Raw genomic sequence first — 19,764 nt, forward strand, 5'->3', positions numbered from 1 at the left:
GTTTATAGTTTATGGGAGAGTGCATATTTAAAATGATTTCTTTATGAATTAATTTCTCTTTATATAAACATTTTTTATTCAGTTACTGCTTATCCAAAAGAGATTAGGTTAGAGTAATGAATAACTCTTAATTGGTATTTTTTTTTGTTTTGTTTTTGTAAAATTCCTTGCAATAATAGAATGCAAAGAGGGGATGCCTTGGCCTGAGAAAGACTAAACTACATAACTTTTGTGTCACTTTTGAGGAAGACGATTCCATATGACGGGAAAAAAAGGGAAGGGGGGAAGAAAATCTCCTAAAAAGAGATGGGAATAAAGGGAATCGTCTTCCTCAAAGTGACACAAAAGTTATGTAGTTTAGTCTTTCTCCCCTGGCCCATTTACAGGCATAGCTCTTTATTGAAAGCATTTAGAACTTTAAACAAAGTTATGCTTTTCTTAAAATGTTATGATGCATATTATTAACTCTCTAAGCTCTACTGTCCAGTTCTTTAAAGCGCCTGTTTGTGGGCTATGGCAATCCTATAATATTAGCTTATTTCTCTCTTTATAATTTCTTTTATTAAAGTGAGCGGATGAGAGAGAAATGAAAAATAAATATTTTCGGATTTTCAAAGTTTTTTGTTTATTTTTGCTACCACTGGACTATTGGCTATTGGTGGGACAGGGATAAAGAGATAAGAATATAAGCTAATAGTAGCACGCTAGTTTAACAAAGAAACCAAAAAGAACACTGTGAAATAAGGAATTGTATGAATTTCATGTTTATGAATGTTTTATTTCTGTCCGTACTTTTACAACAACTGTAAGAAAAGAAATTTTAACTTTAATTCGCACTTAAAGTCTGTGTATTCTTTTTTCTAATTATTATCATTATTTAAATTCAAGTGGCTTCTCCTCTAGAAAGGGCGAAGGGGGGGGGGAAGAAATAAAGCCTAAAACCATCCCAAGAGCCTATATAGATAGAGTACTTTTTAGGTTAAGAGGTTAGAGAGATCTTGACGGACGAACTAAAAAAAATACAAAATTATGTCATTCGCTTATTCCTGCCAATATTGTGGGGATATTATTTATTATTATGGGACTGTACTAACAATGGCTCAATGGATGCTAAATATAGATCTATGCTCAATTTATTCAAAAGAATTTAAAAAATCTTTTCCAAAAAAGGTGAAAAATAAATTTTATAAATAGCATGTAAGATTAGTCATTTATCGCATCGTATAATAGACAATTTACCGTAGATATCAAAATAAAAAATTATAAGATTAATGCCAGGTTTGTTGTTCCCCAAGGGCTAACAGAACTGGTGTTAATTTCATGATTTTTATTTTTATATTCGTGGAAAGTTGTCTGTAATTCGATGCTTAACATGATTTTTCAGTATGGCCGAGAACTGGTTCTAATCCAACTGCTTTAGAAAAGGTCTTTTTTTGATGGGCAGATAAAATAAAAATATTTTCCGAATTGTATAAACATTATCTATTTTGAATAATATTAGTATAGAAGAAAAATTATATAAATAGGTAGTTGGATAGTAGCTGTACTAACAAAGCTAAAATATTCAAAATTTATTTTATAAATAAGTTGAATCAAAACAGAATACAGAATTATAAAAATTTATTTCAGCAACAACAAGCTGAAAATAGTAGTCAAATGATGAAATAAGCTGCACTAACTTATGTTTTAGTATTTTTGACATTTAACAGTATTTAAACCAAGAGCATGAAACAAATGCAATTTTTAATTCACAATTTACTGATTTAGTACTCAATTTAAGATTAAATGATTATCTAATATTATGCAAGTTGTATAATAAGCTGCTCATAAAAATGTTTTGTTAGTTTCTGAATAATGTCCTGTAACTAGTGGCGTGCACAGGTTTTCCGAGGGGTTGCACATAGTTCAACCGAAAATTTGGTTATGGTCCCTTTCGTAGCAACGCACTTTAAGGGGCGATTCTTCGTTTTTTTTTCACAGTGGCTTTTCTCCTATTTCTAGCCTATTTCTGCGGGGCTAATTGCCTAACCCTGTGGCGCAATCACCTAGCCCAATATAACCTAACCTAAAATAACCTATAAAAAGTCATTTTAAAAATACGACGAATCGTGCCTTAAGGGGCGTTGCCACGAAAGGGAGTATTCCCGAAGATTTTGACATCGAAGGGGGATGTTGGGGGGGGGGGGTATATGCATTTGATTTTTTATTTGTTAATTTAATTTCAAGAAGGTAGGCCTTTAAATATGACAACCTCCATGGCTGTAGAGTTATGTACCATGGGGGTATAAAGGAGTTTAAGGATAAATACTCCTAGGGGGATGTATCCACCCTCTTTTTTTACAGGGGGATAATACTCCTCCATTCTGCAAGCTTCTGCTTAAAACAGATAAATTTTGAAATTTTATACACCAACAGATCAAAATATTTTTTGTTATTCTAATACAATACCTCACAAATGCTGCACTAGCAATGGACACAAAATTGTCCTTGTTATAATATTTTTAGTTGCGCAATCTATAGAAAATTATCCTAACCTCTGCATGGATAGTGTCCTACCCCCGGATTTGACCCAAGACAACAAAATAAGTGTTCCTACAGTGTCAGAAGTATTCATTTTAGAAATAGTAAAAGTTCTAAAGTAGCAGGATATATCTGTGAACTCTATATTGTTTGTTTTTTAAGATTTCTAAAATAACTTGCGACTTTGGCTCAACACGTAGCGCATCCGCTCGTCGTCCAGAAGGTGTAAGGTTCGAATCTCGGTTTACCACTGCGTTATAACTAAAGATATTAAAATGGTTCCTACTGCCGCTATGTCAGGTACGCGACATAAAAATTTAGAGTAGGGAGAAAGTCTTGGCCCAAAAAAGGCGAAACTCATTAAACTGCACAGTTATGACTTCTGAGACAAAGGTCGTACAATCAATGGGTTGGTTGTCTATAGGGCTAATAAACGCTTTACACCACAATTAAGGCATGGAGTATGTTTCAAGGTGCCCCTTGCAAATAGACCATATTCGCGGTATTGCAAAAACGTCTTTCCAAACAATAGAAAGCACCCTCTTTGTGCATTTCATATTTTGCCATAAAACAAACTAAAATAAACGTTCATACATTTGAGGGGGAAATATGTCTTTAAGTAAGAAAGCAATTAAAGCAATTTAAGTTATATAATTTTAGTAGGGGAGAAAGTCACCCAAAAATCAGCCACGTGACGTCATAAAAATGAGGAATTATACATCTCTTTTTTAGGGGTTTTCTTTCCCATTTCTTCTCTCATCTCACTCATTTTTATGACGTTACGTGGCTGGTTTTAGAGTGATTTACTCCCCATACATAATTCTACAATAATGAAAATTAAAAGAAACCAAATCTAATAACAATTTTATGGAAACAATACAAAAAGTTAATTTTAGCAGGTATTGTAAATAAACAACGCAGATAAGATTATTTGTTTGTTAATGTCATAGCTGTCATACACAAAAAATTATGAACAGATCATAATCATTTTTAGCTATTTCTAGTTTTAAGCCATATTTGTATGAACACCTCTGTCATATTTTGGCATAGAAGAAAACACAAACCTTATTGTGGGGGGATTAGAACCTTTGTACTCAACATTCATTGTCCTTTTGGGGAGAGGATTTTTAAGGGGGTGGGATTGTCAATTTTGGGCGTTTGGGAAATACAGGAAGGAAGGGGACATTGTGCTACTTGTCATAAAAGTCCCTAAAATCTTAATTGTCTTAAGACTTTGGGGACCTTTATTGAATTTTGATTGGTTCATTACATACATTGTCTAAATGTTTTAACTAATAAATGTAATCTACAGAAGAGGTAATTTTGTGTGTTATCATTGGGGATGTATATCAATTTATCGGCCATTTTCTTATCCCTTTAGATCCCTGTGGAAATAGAAGAAGGAATTTGTTTAAAAGAAAAGGGATGAGAGTACAATGAGAAAATAGTAGCAGTGAGAATTTTTTATTATAATGTTGGTGAAGTTGCGCTACTTGTTGTTTATTTTTAGTAGCGCAGCTACTTTATTATTTGTTGTGAGGGAGAAGGTATTGGGCTGTAAATTACACTGGTACCAAAAAATTTTAGCCAAGTTTATTCGTTGGCTAAAACCTTGGAATTTTTCTTGGTTGGTTATAAACTTACAGTGCAGTGTCCAAACTTCTCAACCAATATTTTTTATCTAAAGAATGGGTAATATTTGTTCATAATCATTGTGACTGTATATTAATTTATCGTCCATTGTCTTATCCATTAGATCCAAAATAGGCAACTTATTACTTGTAAGAGTAATGACTTCTAGGAAAAGATCGGGCAGTAAAAAGTTAGTTTTAATAACCTACTGTCAAATAAATGTCCAGATATGCTATTACGATGCTATACATGATTTTTCAGTATGGCTGAAAACCGGTTCTTATCCTGCGTATATTAATCGCTTTCGAAGCCAAACTGGAAATACCTCTCACAATTTTTACTGTTGTTTTTTCCTTTTCATTGTAACTCCTTTATTGGTTTACCATAAGTATAATCCTTTAATACCATTAGAATGATTTAGAATAATAAAAATGTAGATTTTTGATATTTCTGGACAATGACTAAAATAAATGGTCAAAGAGGTTCTTAAATAAGCCCATACAGAACTGTGATTAAAAAAAAACAAGGAGAACAACATCTATAAAAGCGAAACTCCAAGATCAGAAGGAAGGACATACGAACAATAACTCTTGTAGAGTGTCAGAACAATAATTTGTCGAAACAAAATTGTATATCAATTTGGTGTAAAATTGCGTAAATACAATACAGTTTACCACAATATAAAGAAGTAAGGTTTTATTTTGTTTTAGATCAAAATATAAGGAACAAATTTTTTGGAAGCTTAATGCAAAATTTACCTTTTTTACCACAACAAAAATAAATTACGGGGGATTTAGGGAAAGGGGGGGGGGGAATATCACCTCTCGGAGCTAGACACTAGTATTTTACATAAATAAAGCATAAGCAATGATCAATTTAAATTTGTACGCTAATCAATGAATGTATAAGTTCTACATTGTACAATCTACCATCAAGAAAACTTAGCATAGACCATTGAATAAATTTTCAAAGATTTGTTGAGAAGAAAAAAGAATGGTTATATAGAGATTACTATAGAATATCTGTATAATTTTACCTTTTGAAAATGAATCTAATCTTTGTCTATCTTGTTCTAATATTTGTTTTATGAATTAAAGAATAAAAATAAATCCTTTAAAAGTAATGCCGAAGGATATATTATCTTTTTTAAAAATGGAATCTAATGTCTCTGTTCTTTTCTACTGATTGCTTTACAAGTCGCTTCAAACCTAGCCTTTAGGGTTATCTTATCAAAAGGATGGAAGGGGGGCAGGGGCGTCCAAGCTTTTTATTTTGGGGGGGGGGGTAAAAATTGTTGAAGGGGGGGGGTAATTCGTTTTTTTTTTTGGGGGGGGGGGGTAAAATGGCGCCGCAAATTTTTTTTACCCCCCCCAAAAAATTTTACCCCGGGGGTAAAATTTGCTTGGGGGGGGGTAATTATTTACCCCCCCAAAATTGTTTGGGGGTGCCTACGGCACCCCCAGGGTAGGGGTAAATTTTAAATGGGGGGGGGGGGTAATCGCCCCATTACCCCCCCCCCCTTGGACGTCTATGAAGGGGGGAGTGGGGGATGCTTCATAATTATTATGATTTTTTAGTAAGGAGTTATTGTTTTGTTTAGGTTCTTATTTCATAATAAATTGAAAATACGGGAGGGGGTTGTTATGCTCCTTGATTAGGTTAGGTTAAGCTATGTTATATTGGGTACTCCTTACCCCGCAGAGTTAAGGCACCGTGGGTATAGATCCTGCAGGGTTATGGATACTCGATAAGGTACTTTGTGTAAAAAGAGCACAAAATCGAATTGAATGTAAAATGAGTAACAAATTGAGTAAAAATAGGATTAGTTAAACAAAAAGATAGTATAGGTATTACTTTACTATTTAAAAGATGAAAGAGAATCTTATTTCATTTGTAACTAAAATAATCCCATTGTAAAAATTACAATTATTAACCATTTCTATAAGGAAAATTTATTTTCTTTTTAAATTTTCCCATAACCCTATTAAGTTTAGTTAAAATTACTGTATCTAATCCATTTTCTAAGTTTCTACGATATCGGTAAAAGAATCGCAAGAACTTATTTTTACAGGAATCATTCTGATTAAATAAATAACACAATTACAATATGACTACATTTTCAAAAATATTTCTTGAAGACTTCAAATTATGAATTCGTAGGGACGAGGGAAACAATGACTGTTTAATAAAATTACAATCCCATTTTCAAGCTACTAATTTTAGACTTATGATGACTCCAGAAGTACTAAATTTGTCGTCCATTGACCTCTCATTAAATCCTAGTAATCCTGGTAATTGTAGATCACTTTGAACTGTACTGCATCTTTACTTTTCTTAGTTTATATTTCATTCAAATTTCATAATTACTTGGTTTTAACTGCTAGTTGTTTAGGTTTTCTTTACAGAAGCTTCTTATTACTAAATTTGTGTAGTTTCTATGTCAACATATTTATATATCTATGAATTCCTGAACATGAAATGGGAATAAAATGTAGAATCAAGTAATAAATGAAAATCAAAGTCTATTGAATGAAAATTTCACATGTCTATCATGCACAATTAAATGTATACATGTATAATATGTGCAAGGGCATATCCTGTATTTTTATGGAAGGAAAAGAGACCAACTATCACCACCATCAAAAAATTAGGAAAATTAGACTGTTAACCCTTAAAAGATAGAGATGACTTTAAATAAAAAATATTTCAAATGGAGTATTTAACACATGTGGGAATTTAAATTTAATTAGTAACATCATCCTGCTGGGTAAAAGATGCTAGCAAACCAGAAAGGGTCTTCCAGGTGAAGAGTATTTAAGATACACATTTCCAGGTGAATTCCAGGTTCCAGGTATGATCCTGCAGGTCCGGATCCTCCAGGTCTTTAGTAAATGGAATCTTTTACCGCAATTTTTCGTCTTTAGAGACTGCAACAATAAATTGGAAATGGACGTTTTGGATTTTTTTGATGGTTTTTGGGTTGTATTGAACCACCTGACCGAAACAAGGGGTGAGGGGCATTAGTACATTAATCTAATATGACGTCATTCGAGATAATTTGGCCAAAAGTTTTTTATACTATAAAGAATCTTTTTTATTGGCTGGGACATAACATTTAGGGAAATATCAGGGGAGTTTACCTAATAACATAGCTTCAGTGAGTGTAAGCCATAGCTTCATGGCATATAGCCTATTAGAACAGGTAGTTTACATTATTTATGTATTTGAAAACTTAAATTCAATAAAAAATATCATGTGAAAAATAAAAACTTTACTGATGAATAGCAATTTTTGTTCATTGATTTTTGACATGTTTCCGTCAACCTTCATTATTCACAATTATTTCATATGTTTTGTAATATAAATTGGGACATTTATTATGAAAACAAGAACGAATGCGTCGAAAAGTAACAAAAACGTATTATATATTTACATAAAATCGAAATAAGGATGAAGGCAAAGATCTCGAAAATTGTTAGTACAAAAGGTACTAAATGATAAGGATTGGTTTTCTGTAGGCTACTATTATTCCCAAAATCGATAGAAATTTTTTTAGTATAATTGTCTCTTTTATTTTCATCTTTTTTTCAAAGTGTTTTGCCCATTTATAAGTAGAGTGATAATACTGCTCTTTTGATTTTCATAAAAATATTGTTTTGTGCGCGTTGATGCGCAGCTACTATTTAACTAAGGTCCATATGCGTATATAGTCTTCTTTACTCATTGTTTATTGTCCAATTTTGACATTTTGGTTGATTTCCTATTATTGCATACGAACTTTTTAAATAAAAAAAAATAATGTCCTAGGTTGAGTGAAAGTTATAAGTTTTAAAATATTTTTTTAGAGGGGAGGGGAGGAGGGCCCAATATAAAGGTTTGAGTGCAAGCACTATAACCTCTTAAACAGGACCCTTTTTTATGGTTTTATTTGAATATTTAAAAAAAGTAAGAGTTTAACCAGGAATAAGGTATAAACAACAAGCAAAATAAATCTAAAATAATGTTTAGGGGGGGGGGGGGCAAACGGAGATGTCTTCAATTTTACAATGCATGCCCCCCAAAGACAGCTGAAAAACACGTATAGGTTTCGTGATTTTTTCCCGAATTAATTTCGTTATTGGTATGAGCTGAGTTCAACGTTTCCGCAGAAAACATACGTTTATTCCTATTCTACATAAAAAGTAATTTCTACGTTACTTATGGATATAATTGTCCTTGCTTTCTGTATGTGTGTGGGGGAGGTTTTCAAGCGGAAATGTATATTTTCTTTCAATTGTATTAACTTCAATCATAGTTATATTATCAATAGATCATAAACAACTTTGTGTTTATATAATGTAATTAATTTTATTTTAAACCATTTTATTTTCAGATACAATAAGATATAACACAGTAGATGATAATCAATGTACACCCGCAATGATAATAAACGAAATTAACCCTTCTGTAGATCAAAATCATTGGTTGAAAAGTTTGGACACCACAAGTTTGAAACTAACTAATCACAATTCAATAAAAGAACCCAAAGTTTTCATTTCAACAAATAAGATAATGGAGTTTACAAATTTTGGGTAACAGTGTAATGTCCCATACCTCCCTGCTCATTTTACAAACTTCTTGCTGTATTGATCCAACACCTAGCATTATTTTTTCAATGATTTACTTCGATTTTTGTGAGAATATCATAAAAAATTATATAATAAAAAGAAAAATCAATAAATTTTATAATGAATTAAGCAAAATTATTAAAGCATATTAATTAGTGGTTTTTGATATAAAAATATTGATTGATTTTTTTAACAGAAAAAAAGTATTTTTTTTTATTCATAAACTGATATAAAATAAGTAGAATGTCTGTCTGTATATCCATTAAGAACTTATAAACAACTGGATATACTGGTTATTTTAAAATCTTTATTACATTTAGAAGGTTTTTAGGTTATCTTCCAAGGGTAGTGGTTAGGGGGTTTCTACCAACTTAAAATAGTTACCCCATATCATTTAAGGGAGGAAGAGGACAATAGATTGTTTTAAAACGTTGAAGACTATTACATAAAAAAACATAAAAAACATTTATTCAGTGACAGATTACGCCCCGTCTTACGAAGCAGTACATACAATAGTACACCAAGCTACTGCTTAGTACCAGGTGTACTTTACAATTTTTCATAATATTTATAAATTTAAATTGCATGACTAACACTAGATGTTATGTTTGGCACTGATTAGGCTTCCCTAAAAGTAGGAATATGCGTATCCGAGATGTTTGCATTGCCTTTTTTAGGTTGGCATTAAGTTAATAAGAAAAATAAGAAATAATAATGTCAAAATAAATGTAGGTAAAATTAAATGGACAGGGGAAAAAGAGAAGGAAAGAAGGGTTACAACAAATTTTAAGGCTAGTTTTTCTTAAATTTTAAAACCATTTCTGTAATCAATAATGTAAGGTTTTTAATAAATCCAGGCAAATCAATATATTTTAAGTACATTCATTACATTCTTCAATATTACATATAGATTTAAAAAGTTCATCTTTAAGATTTAATGCAAATGTTTTTTTAGGAATATTCTCATTTAAAAGATCTTTTTCATGACAATAATTATTCCATAGTCTTTGAAATGAAAAGAATGGAAACCTTTCAATTTTTTAAAATTTGGCTATTGGAATATAAAACTCACTAGAATTTCTTAGTTGTCTCTGATTTCTTAGATTATTTCTAATCCATACACCATCAAAAGAATTTGGTAGCCTCCAGCGAATAAAATCATAAAAAAATAGTAGTTTTGTATAAATAGATAGCTCCTTAATAGGCAAAACATTAATTTTCCTAAACAAAGGTGGCGTATGGCTGTTATAAGCGGATTTGTGTATAATTCTAATAGCTTTTTTGTAGAACTACTAAAGGCTTAATAGATGATTCTAAGCCACAGCTCCATGCTGGCAAGCAATACAATAAATGGCTATTTATAAAAGAGTGGAATAGTGTTACTAAGGATTTTTCACATAATATATGCTTAACTCTATTGATTAAAAACAAACTTCTAGATATTTTTTTCCTTAAATATTCAATATGGTATTTAAAGTTAAGTTGAGAATCAATAAACACACCCAAAAATTTAATTGCAGGAATTTCACTCTGTTGGTTGATATAACCCAAATATCTAATTTTATCTGTATCATTCTCATTTTCATTATTAAAATCTAATTTAATTTTAATTTGTTCCCAAGTTATGGAATCCTCCCTTTTATTAAAGATCATAAATTTAGTTTTAGTTGGATTAAGAGACATTTCATTGCAACGAAACCAATCACAGATATTTTTAAGTTCAATGTTGAGTATTTCAATTATCTCATTCAAATCTTTTCCTGATATCAAAAAATTACTGTCATCTGCAAAGAGTAGTGTCATTAAGCTAGTACAATTTTTAATATCATTGATATAAACTAGAAACAAAATTGGACCCAAAATACATTCTAATTCTAATCCATGTATACCAATTTTTTAAAGTTTTTTTAATAAAATTGTATGCGAAATTGTATCAAAACATTTAGCAAGATCACAGAATACCCCTATAGTAATTAAATTTTCATTTTTTGCTTGTCCTAGATAATTCAAAAGGTGAATCATAGGATGTAGTGTAGATTTTTTTGCTTGAAATCCATATTGATGTTCATAGATAATTTGATTAGATTCAAGATATCTTGTGAGTTGTTCAGATACAATTTTTTCTAACAATTTTGAAAAAATAGGTAGCAAACTTATTGGACGATAATTGCCAGGGTTACATTTATCCATTTTAGAGCTGTTACTATATTTAAAAATTGGCAAAACTTTAGCAATTTTTAATTGTGAAGGAATTTGACCTGTTTTAATAGATTGGTTAATAATGTGAACAAGAGGTACGGCAATACTATTTATAATTTGTTTTAATAAACAATTTGATAATCCAAACATGTCAGAGCTCTTTTTATTTTCCATTTTTTTCACTAAATTAAAAAGAACATGAATATTTATTTCTCTTAGCTTGAATACACTGTCTGTATCAGGAATAAAGTCGCACGGATTAAGTGGGGAAGGGTTAATTTGGCTGGCAATTTCATCAGCAATTGAAGTAAAATAAGTATTAAATTTGTCAGAAATATCATGATTATTACTGTAAGATGTATCATTGACAATTATTTCATATATACACGATGTCTTGTCATTTGATTTTGAGATTACTTGTCTTAAAGTTTGCCAGGTTTTTCTTAGATTTTCTTTATTTTGATTAAGTTGTTCCCTGTAAAAAATTTTCTTTGCATCTTTTATTGCCTTATTGTAAATGTCCCTATATGTTGTATATGCAATGTTATTTTCTGGTGTTTTATTTTTTGAATAAATTGTCCCTAGCTCAAGTTTTTTTCGTCTAGAAATCATAAGCCCTCCCGTCATAAATCCCTCTATTTTATGAATATTTTTATTAAATTTAACTTCTTTGATGGGAAAATGTAAATTAAAAGCACAATCAAATACTTCATGAAAGTTTTCAAAACTAATTTGTGGGTTTAATTCATTAAGAACATTACCCCAGTTGTTCGTGTTTAACATTGCATTAAATTGAATAATTTTTTCACTTGTTATATCCCTGCTGATAAATGTTTTAGGCTTTTCTGTTTTTTTGTGTTTGAGAACTAATTTAATCTTCACCATTAGTGTCCAAACTTTTTAAAAAGTATTTTCAAATGTCTACAGAAATGGTAATTTTGTTTATCATAATTGGAGCTGTACATTGTTTTATCTCTTAATAATTCCTAATTTTTGTCGTAGAAACCCTAACCAAAGAACAGCCTCGCTCATTATACATAAAACTAAATTACATGAGTCATAATTAATTATATAGTTTAAAAAAATAAGTTATTGATTTTTTTTTAGTGACAACTTTTAATGAAATATTTCCATCCTTATTAAATCATGTAGTCGAAAAGTATTTTTCCCTTTAAATTTATTATTACAAGTTACAGGATATCTTTCTCTTTGTGTGTAGCAAAGGATCTCGCTAACTGCTTAACCGATATGGTTCTTATTTACAGAAAATCCTCTTATACATTAATGGCGTGTTTTTTTAATATATTTATGTCTTAATGTACTATTCCTTCTCCCTGTTTACATATATTAATTACAACCTTTGTTTAATATTCAATTATTATAATTTCATTCATATAAAAATCAATAATAGTTATTTCTCGTATCGTATTATAAACGGCTTTCCGCGGATATAGAATGTACAATTATAAGATTAAAACTAGTTTTTTTAGCCCCGAGGTGCCGGAGGCACCGGGTAAAAAAAACTGGTTTTAATCTTATGATTGTACATTTCTATATTCGTAGAAAACTGGATATAATACGATGCTAGACATAGTTTTTTCGTATGGATGAGAACCGGTTCCTATCCACCGGATTCGAATGAATACGAGAAATATAATTATTTACCAAAAAAGTATATTTTAATCTAAAATATAAACTTATGTTTTATATGCACCTTAAAAATCACGAAACCTTTCCTAGTTTTCTGAAAAGAAATTTGGATGATTTTATCTTTGCGCTGAAACAAATTAACTGGCGTTTTTCATAAGTGCCTAACGAGCACAGAAAATAAACATTAGAATAAGGGGTGGTTTAGTTTTATTCTTTTCATTTAAACTTTGCAGGGGGTCCTAACCCTGCGGGGATATCAATTTATTTCAAAATAGGAATTGGTGTCGGGGTTTTCTGTGCTCGACTAAACACTTTAAGGGAAATCGCTTATTAAAGGACATGCCTTAAATCTTATGTTGGTTCCTGTTAGTGTTTTTCAGTTTTAGTTTTTTTCTGAAGGGGAGAAACCGGCAGTTAGTTATACTAAACGGCAACTGTTCGTTAGTGTACTTAACAATATACAATTTATAGTGAAGATTTAATCTTCTATCTATAATAGAATATTTACTAAATATTACATGTGCATACACTTCCGCAAATGTATGACATTATCAAATCATCATATTCCTATATTTTTATAATAGAACAAACTGCATATACTTAATTGCTTAACTTTCATTAATAACCTTCTTTAAAATCATTTGTTTTTGTGTCTTTTTTCTATATTAGTTATCATAGCCTACGAGGACTGAATACACCCGGAAATATTATTTTGGTGCATTTCAGAACCATATTTGCTTAATTGCTGTGCATGATTATATGGGCATATGCCATTTTGATAACCAAACTTTTGAATGTACGACCTTTGTCTGGAAGTCCTGACTATGCATTGTAATGAATCGCGCCTGTTTTGGGCCAAGACATTCCCTCTACTATAACTATTTTTTTCTCGCACCTGATATAGTAGCAGTAGCAACCACTTTTATCATCTTTGGTTATAACGCAGTGTTAGGCCGAGATTCGAACTTATTACCTTCCCGACAACGAGCGGATGCGCTACGTGTTACGCCACAATCGGACGAAAGTACTTTACAAATGTGATAATATGCGTAAGTGAATATACACATAAATATTACAATACATAATATAAGAATCCTCAATCAAGATTATCTAACCGTATTTAGAAGACAGAGGTTCTGTAAATTAATGTGCCATGTTCTAAAAATGTTCATAACAAGGACAATCAAATAAGAATGCAGTCAAATTCAATGAAAAAAGGGAAGCAAAGTCTGATCTTGGAACTATTATTAATAATAATTTACTGAACGTTATATTTAATGTTAAATTTATTTGATTAAAATTAAAAAATACTTATGATACACCTAATTTGTTTTTTTTTTTGGGGGGGGGGATGAGGTTGGGATGTACCACCTCCGAAGAAAATATTTCAATATAGTCATAGGACCAGTATAAATATTCTTTGTCAAGCACAACATTGCCTGTTCAGCGGTTACCGAGATCTAAAGCTTCAGACAGACGTATATAGAGGCAGATATCGTTCTACTATGAAAGATAGAGTTAACAATCTCACCTTTACTTTTAAAATTTACTTGGTAAAAATCTTTAAAATCAAATAAGACTGATTTTGTTTTTCTCTAGCTTTATGTTCTGTCTTTGAACTTTTCAATCTCAATTAATATCAAATATGGTTCAAATTACTACCATTCATATAGTAGGGAAGATGATTAATATTACGTTTCTAAAAAATTTTCTATTATTTTTAGGTTCAAGTGAAAAAATTTCGGAGTAGCTTTGATGTTTTTAAAAGATGCAATTAATTTCTTAACATAGATTTTAAAATATAAAAGAAATATTTCATTTTCCCAACTTGGTTGACACTTACAATATGTTATCAAATAATTCCTACTTTCATTATCTAACTCTTTATAATTATTGTCCAAAAGTAGCACAGCAACAACAAGCTTATACAGATCTAGGCTAGAAAAAGAATACTAAAAATGAAGAAACATTTAGGGTAAGTTTTATGAAGTCAATAAATCACAATTATTGAGATACTAAAACAATTTTTCCAAATGTATTTTATTTTCCTTGTTATATTAAGAAAGTGCCACCCATTTGACTTAGCAGTAACATTATGTTAACATAAGTAAAAATATAGTCCTAATAATATTAGAGTAATATTATGTCGATAATATGTCAGTCAGGGTCTTATAGTCGACATGAACCTTTTAAATTGCATGTAGGTAGAATGTCGAGAATTTTGACAGGGTAGAAAGCCTAATTTATGCGCGCTATCAAATTTGTTGGCTAAAAACTTGTGAGTACTATTATCGAATATTGTATGTTCGGTTCCATTCTTGCATTGCCCAAACCAGAACTTTTATCTATAAGAGGGTTATTTTTGTTTATATTCATTGAGAATGTATATCAATTTATCGCTCATTGTCTTATCTCTGAAATTTTACCCCATCAAATAAGACACAACCCAATCTTTCCCGATTTTGTATAATTTTTTGAGGAACACGACTCCAGTGACGTCATATTTTTCTTTCCCGAAAAAGGGAAGGGGGGAAGAAAAAAAGATATGGGAGAAAAGGGGGTTTTCCCCATCTCTTTTGAAGAGATTTTCTCCCCCCCTTCCCTTTTTCGGGAAAGAAAAATATGACGTCACTGGAGTCGTGTTCCTCAAAAATTATACAAAATCGGGAAAGATTGGGTTGTGTCATCAAATAACAATATTGTACAATAATTTAATATCATCTTATCTTGATTATTTCTCAACATTCTTATACATAATGTAGAAAAATTAAAAGGGAAGGATAATTTTTCGTACATTTTTATATTGAAGAAAAACTAAATACAATAATAGTTATCTATCGCATCATACCATAAATAGCTTTCCGCGGATATTAAAATATTTTTGTTAGCTCAAGGGGGCTAAAGGCCCGTGCTAACAAAACTAATTTCGATCCCTAGGTAAGTATTACGATCGTGTGTCAACGCAATGCTTTCATGTTTTACATGGACCCTTGCAATTATTTGATATTAAGAACCATACTATAAGATAGGATCGGGTCCTCTCATTATACAACCCATTGAATGTTCACATTAGACCCATTACTCTATGATTGACTCACAAATTAAGATTTAATAATGACAACCCTTGCCTGGGTGGCATAAGTTTTAAGTATCGATTTTTATCCGTTTTAGGACAGAGCAATCCTCTTTAACCTATCCTAAATTTTACAGAATTTACTAAGAAGCAAAATTAATAACTACAATCTTTTAAAAAAGAAATACAATATTAATAATCTTAACAGTCCCATAAATTAATAGAACAATTCAATCTTATTTTATGAGCAATCTAGAAATAATAATTCTACTATCTACTCCTTCTGTTAAATATCAACTCAATAATCTTAATACATAATAATTTGATAACAAATTTGGTGATAAAGTGGCAGTTCTAAACAGGGAGAGGTAAAGATATTCTAGAAATTTAAAATCCATTCAAATCATGCATTGTTTTACCAGCGGAATTGGGACAGTTAAGTTCCTATAATAGCAATATCAGGCGTGTGTGTTTATATTAGTTGATCACAGGGGGAATGCTTTGGTTTTAAAAATAGTCTTCAAATAATTCTCACATTCGTTGCCAAAAAAAACTTTGGCCATTTTTTATTAAATCTTGTCCAACCTTTACAACCAATAATTGTAATCTTAAGATATTTTATTTTACACAAATACAGCATTTTAAAATTGGTTAAGAAATGTCTTTGTCCCATTATATGAGGGAATAAATGGGTATGCAGGGGGGAGAGTTGATCACAAGAGCCTTAAGGGATTATACAATGCAATGGAAGATAAATTGATATACACTCTTTAGTACTATAAACAATAATATTAATTTTGTAGATTAAAATTATTGGTAAAAATGTTTGGACACTTGAAGTATGTACAACCCAATCAGGATTTGCATGCCAGAATGAGTTAATATGTTTGTTAAAATTAGGGGACTAGTATAATTTACAGTCCAATGTTCCTTCCCTCCCTGGGTAATCATGATAAGAATAGAGGAAAAGAACCAAAACAAGCAAATGGTAGAACCAGGACAGAAAAACATGACAGAAATTGGGTTTCTCGTATTCATTCGAATCTGGTGGATAGGAACCGGATCTCATCCAAACAAAAAAATTATGTCTAGCATCGTATTATATCCAGTTTTCTACGAATATAAAAATGTACCATCATAAGATTAAAACCAGTTTCCAAGGCCGAAGGCACGGGCTAAAAAGACTGGTTTTAATCTTATAATTGTACATTCTATATCCGCGGAAAGCCGTTTATAATACGATGCGAGAAATAACTATTATTTTCCCCATCCTCTTTATGACAAAATTTTGCGGCTCCACTTAAAATTGTTTTTGGACCATTGAAATCTTCACTCTCCTTATTTACAACCTTTGAAGGATATGCAGTGCCCTTTTCTGACGGGATACTATCCTTAACAAGTTCTTCTAACCTTTATTTAGTTTAACCTAACCTAAACTAAAATACATAAAAAAGTTTTTGTAATTTTAAAAAAGATGGAAACAAGGATGACAATATCAATAGATATTGTAACACAAAAAATTTGGATGTAGAAACAAACAAATAAAGTTATAAAACAGATGTTCAGTGTTCAATAGAAAGGAAAAATAAGAGAGATAATATTCAAAATAGGATTATCAATTTCTATAAAATCACAAAACGTATCTTTTACAAATTGAAATTTGAGTTTAATGATGGGCCAAGTACTTTGCACACTGGATGCTTTTTAGCGAGGGCTATCTTCAAAAAAAATTGCGAAAAAAAGTTAATTCTAGAATTATTACGCTTCTAAAAAGTATAGTTATTATATTTATCTCTTAAGAGTAGTAAAAATTTGAAATGCTGAAATTTACAATTTTCAAAAAATATATATTTTGTTACAATAATAGCTCCTTATTCTTATAAATTTTGTCTTTTTTCAAATCTCCGCCCTTTATAAAATATTTACATACGACCATTTTATCACGTTAACATTTGTCCTTAAACCCTTAGCACTAACCAATACTTGATAGATATGGGGTAAAACCAAACCCCAAAAGGGTAATGGTAAAATTCCAATGGTTTCTCTATTTATTTTGATGCTCTTTATTGTGCTATCTTTCTATCTAAGCACACAGGAATTCTAAATTCCTTTTTCCTCCCCCCTTCCTTTTCCCTTTCTCCGCCTATTTCCCCTTTCCCTCGTGCTCTTAGACCCCCCTTTTTTTCATTATTTGATATGGGCGCTCATAGAGCGCATACCACCCTTATCGCTGCGCTATCTCTCCCCACCGTAAATCCCCACACAACCCCTCCCCTAGATACCCCTTTCAATGCCTTATGATAACCCCCTTCCCCTTTTTTATCCCCAAAGAAAAAACGACGGACAAAATTGTAAAACTGCGGCGATGGACCAAAGTTATTCAGTATTTGTTATTCATTTGACAAGTAAGGTTCTCTCAAGAACATTAACAATAACCAATAACACTTTTATAAAAAAAAGCCTTTAAAGGCAATTATTATCATAAGAGTTATTATAAATAATCAAAATGATTTCAATAATTATTCTAACAGTGATCATTAGCGCAGCTAATTCAAGAAACTTAATTGACAATAACTTGGATGTTATCCAAGATATTGAAGTTATCGAGGGGGAGCAGAGCCACTCTGTAGACATTCCATGTGACTTGATCATTGAACAAGGACGTGGTGTGCTCATTTGGAAACAGGGGCGACGCATTCTGTTTGCTGGCAGTATGAGAGTTAGACAGGATTCTAGAATGAGTCTGATAGCTGGCGGCCAAACTAGCATTAACCCTGCCGGATCTGTCCTGCGTATTGGAAACCTAAATCCTGTTGACTCTGGTGAGTACAGCTGTCAGATTGAACTGCCATCTGGGGAGCTGTTGGTCAGCCGCAAGTCTTTGGTTGTCCTACAGCCGCCGACTGCCAAGATTTCGCCCGGTGGCGGCGCAATCACCGTTAAGACCGGTACTTCTATTGTCCTAACCTGTTCTGGGTCTGGGGTGCCTGTGCCAGAAATTACCTGGACTAAGGATGGCAAGGTTTTGGGAACTGGCAAGGGTCAGGCTGACCTACCCCTGCAGGAAGTCCAATGGCAGGCTGGAGGTCTGTACCAATGTCATGCCAACAACGGCGTTGGGGACCAGGAGCATATCAAGAACTTTACCGTGAACGTGTTGCACGCCCCTGTGTTGGAGGTGCTTCCAGCCGAAGTTGAGATGAACCCCGGAGCCCCGCAGGAGTGCAGAGTTCAGATCCAGTGTCTGGTTTACTCTGCCCCAGCCTCAAGGATCCAGTGGTTCCACAACAACAGACTCATGACCACCGCGGAGCCTGGCGTCACCATGTGGAGCGCGGAATACCTACATGTTCTACAGCTGGAGGATTGTGTGTCCAGATCTGGAGAGTATACCTGTGTTGCTGAGAATAGTCTGGGTGTCAACCAGGGCACCACCTCCCTGCCTCAACACAGACTTGTCGTACAAGAGGTTGTTGTACGAGTTGACAGACAAATTCAAGCAAATTCTTCAAATTATCACATTTCTTCAATAACATCTTTGCTTCTTGCTTTGATAATGCTAAATTTGATTTAAACATTTTTGATGATTTTTGTCATTTTTTTCTTAAAATGACATTAACGGCTGTGAACTATACGAGTTTATATAGTCAGTGATGACAATATTAAGTGAGTTTTATAGTAGCTTTGCTACAAAAAATGTTATTACATGAATATACCTTCTTTTTCTGTGGACTTTTGTGTCTGTTTTTGCTCGCTAGTCATTCTGTTTTTTCTTTTTCTTTGGTTAAAGGAAAAGATTTTTGTCAAACCAAAAATTATTATTTTTATTTTTGTCTATTGTACCCCCTACCTCATTTATAGTATTATTACATTATTGTGTATTATATTGAAAATAAATTTATAAATAATTAAATTTTGTATTTCTTTTTATTTTATTTTCAGTTGTTAAAATCGCGAAACCTCTCAAGAAATCAAGAAAAAATCAGCTTTTGGTTAAATTGATTTATCAGTACGTCCAATATTAATACGTTCGCTCAACTCTACCTTCCATAGAAATAGGAAAATATAAGTCTTTTGGTGCTG

At 31.8% G+C, this 19,764-nt stretch overlaps 1 protein-coding gene across 1 annotated transcript; it reads left to right on the top strand.

Moving 5' to 3' along the window:
- The first annotated feature begins 18,069 nt into the window (after positions 1-18,069).
- LOC145325192 (neurotrimin-like) lies at positions 18,070-19,594 on the top strand. Its single transcript, XM_080168078.1, has one exon. The coding sequence runs from the start codon at positions 18,188-18,190 to the stop codon at positions 19,253-19,255; it is 1,068 nt and encodes a 355-aa protein (XP_080024204.1). The 5' UTR covers positions 18,070-18,187; the 3' UTR covers positions 19,256-19,594.
- Positions 19,595-19,764: the final 170 nt, after the last annotated feature.

The sequence above is a fragment of the Acartia tonsa genome, chromosome 7 (assembly GCF_053477335.1).
Source record: "Acartia tonsa isolate MP-2025a chromosome 7, ASM5347733v1, whole genome shotgun sequence".
Taxonomy (NCBI): domain Eukaryota; kingdom Metazoa; phylum Arthropoda; class Copepoda; order Calanoida; family Acartiidae; genus Acartia; species Acartia tonsa.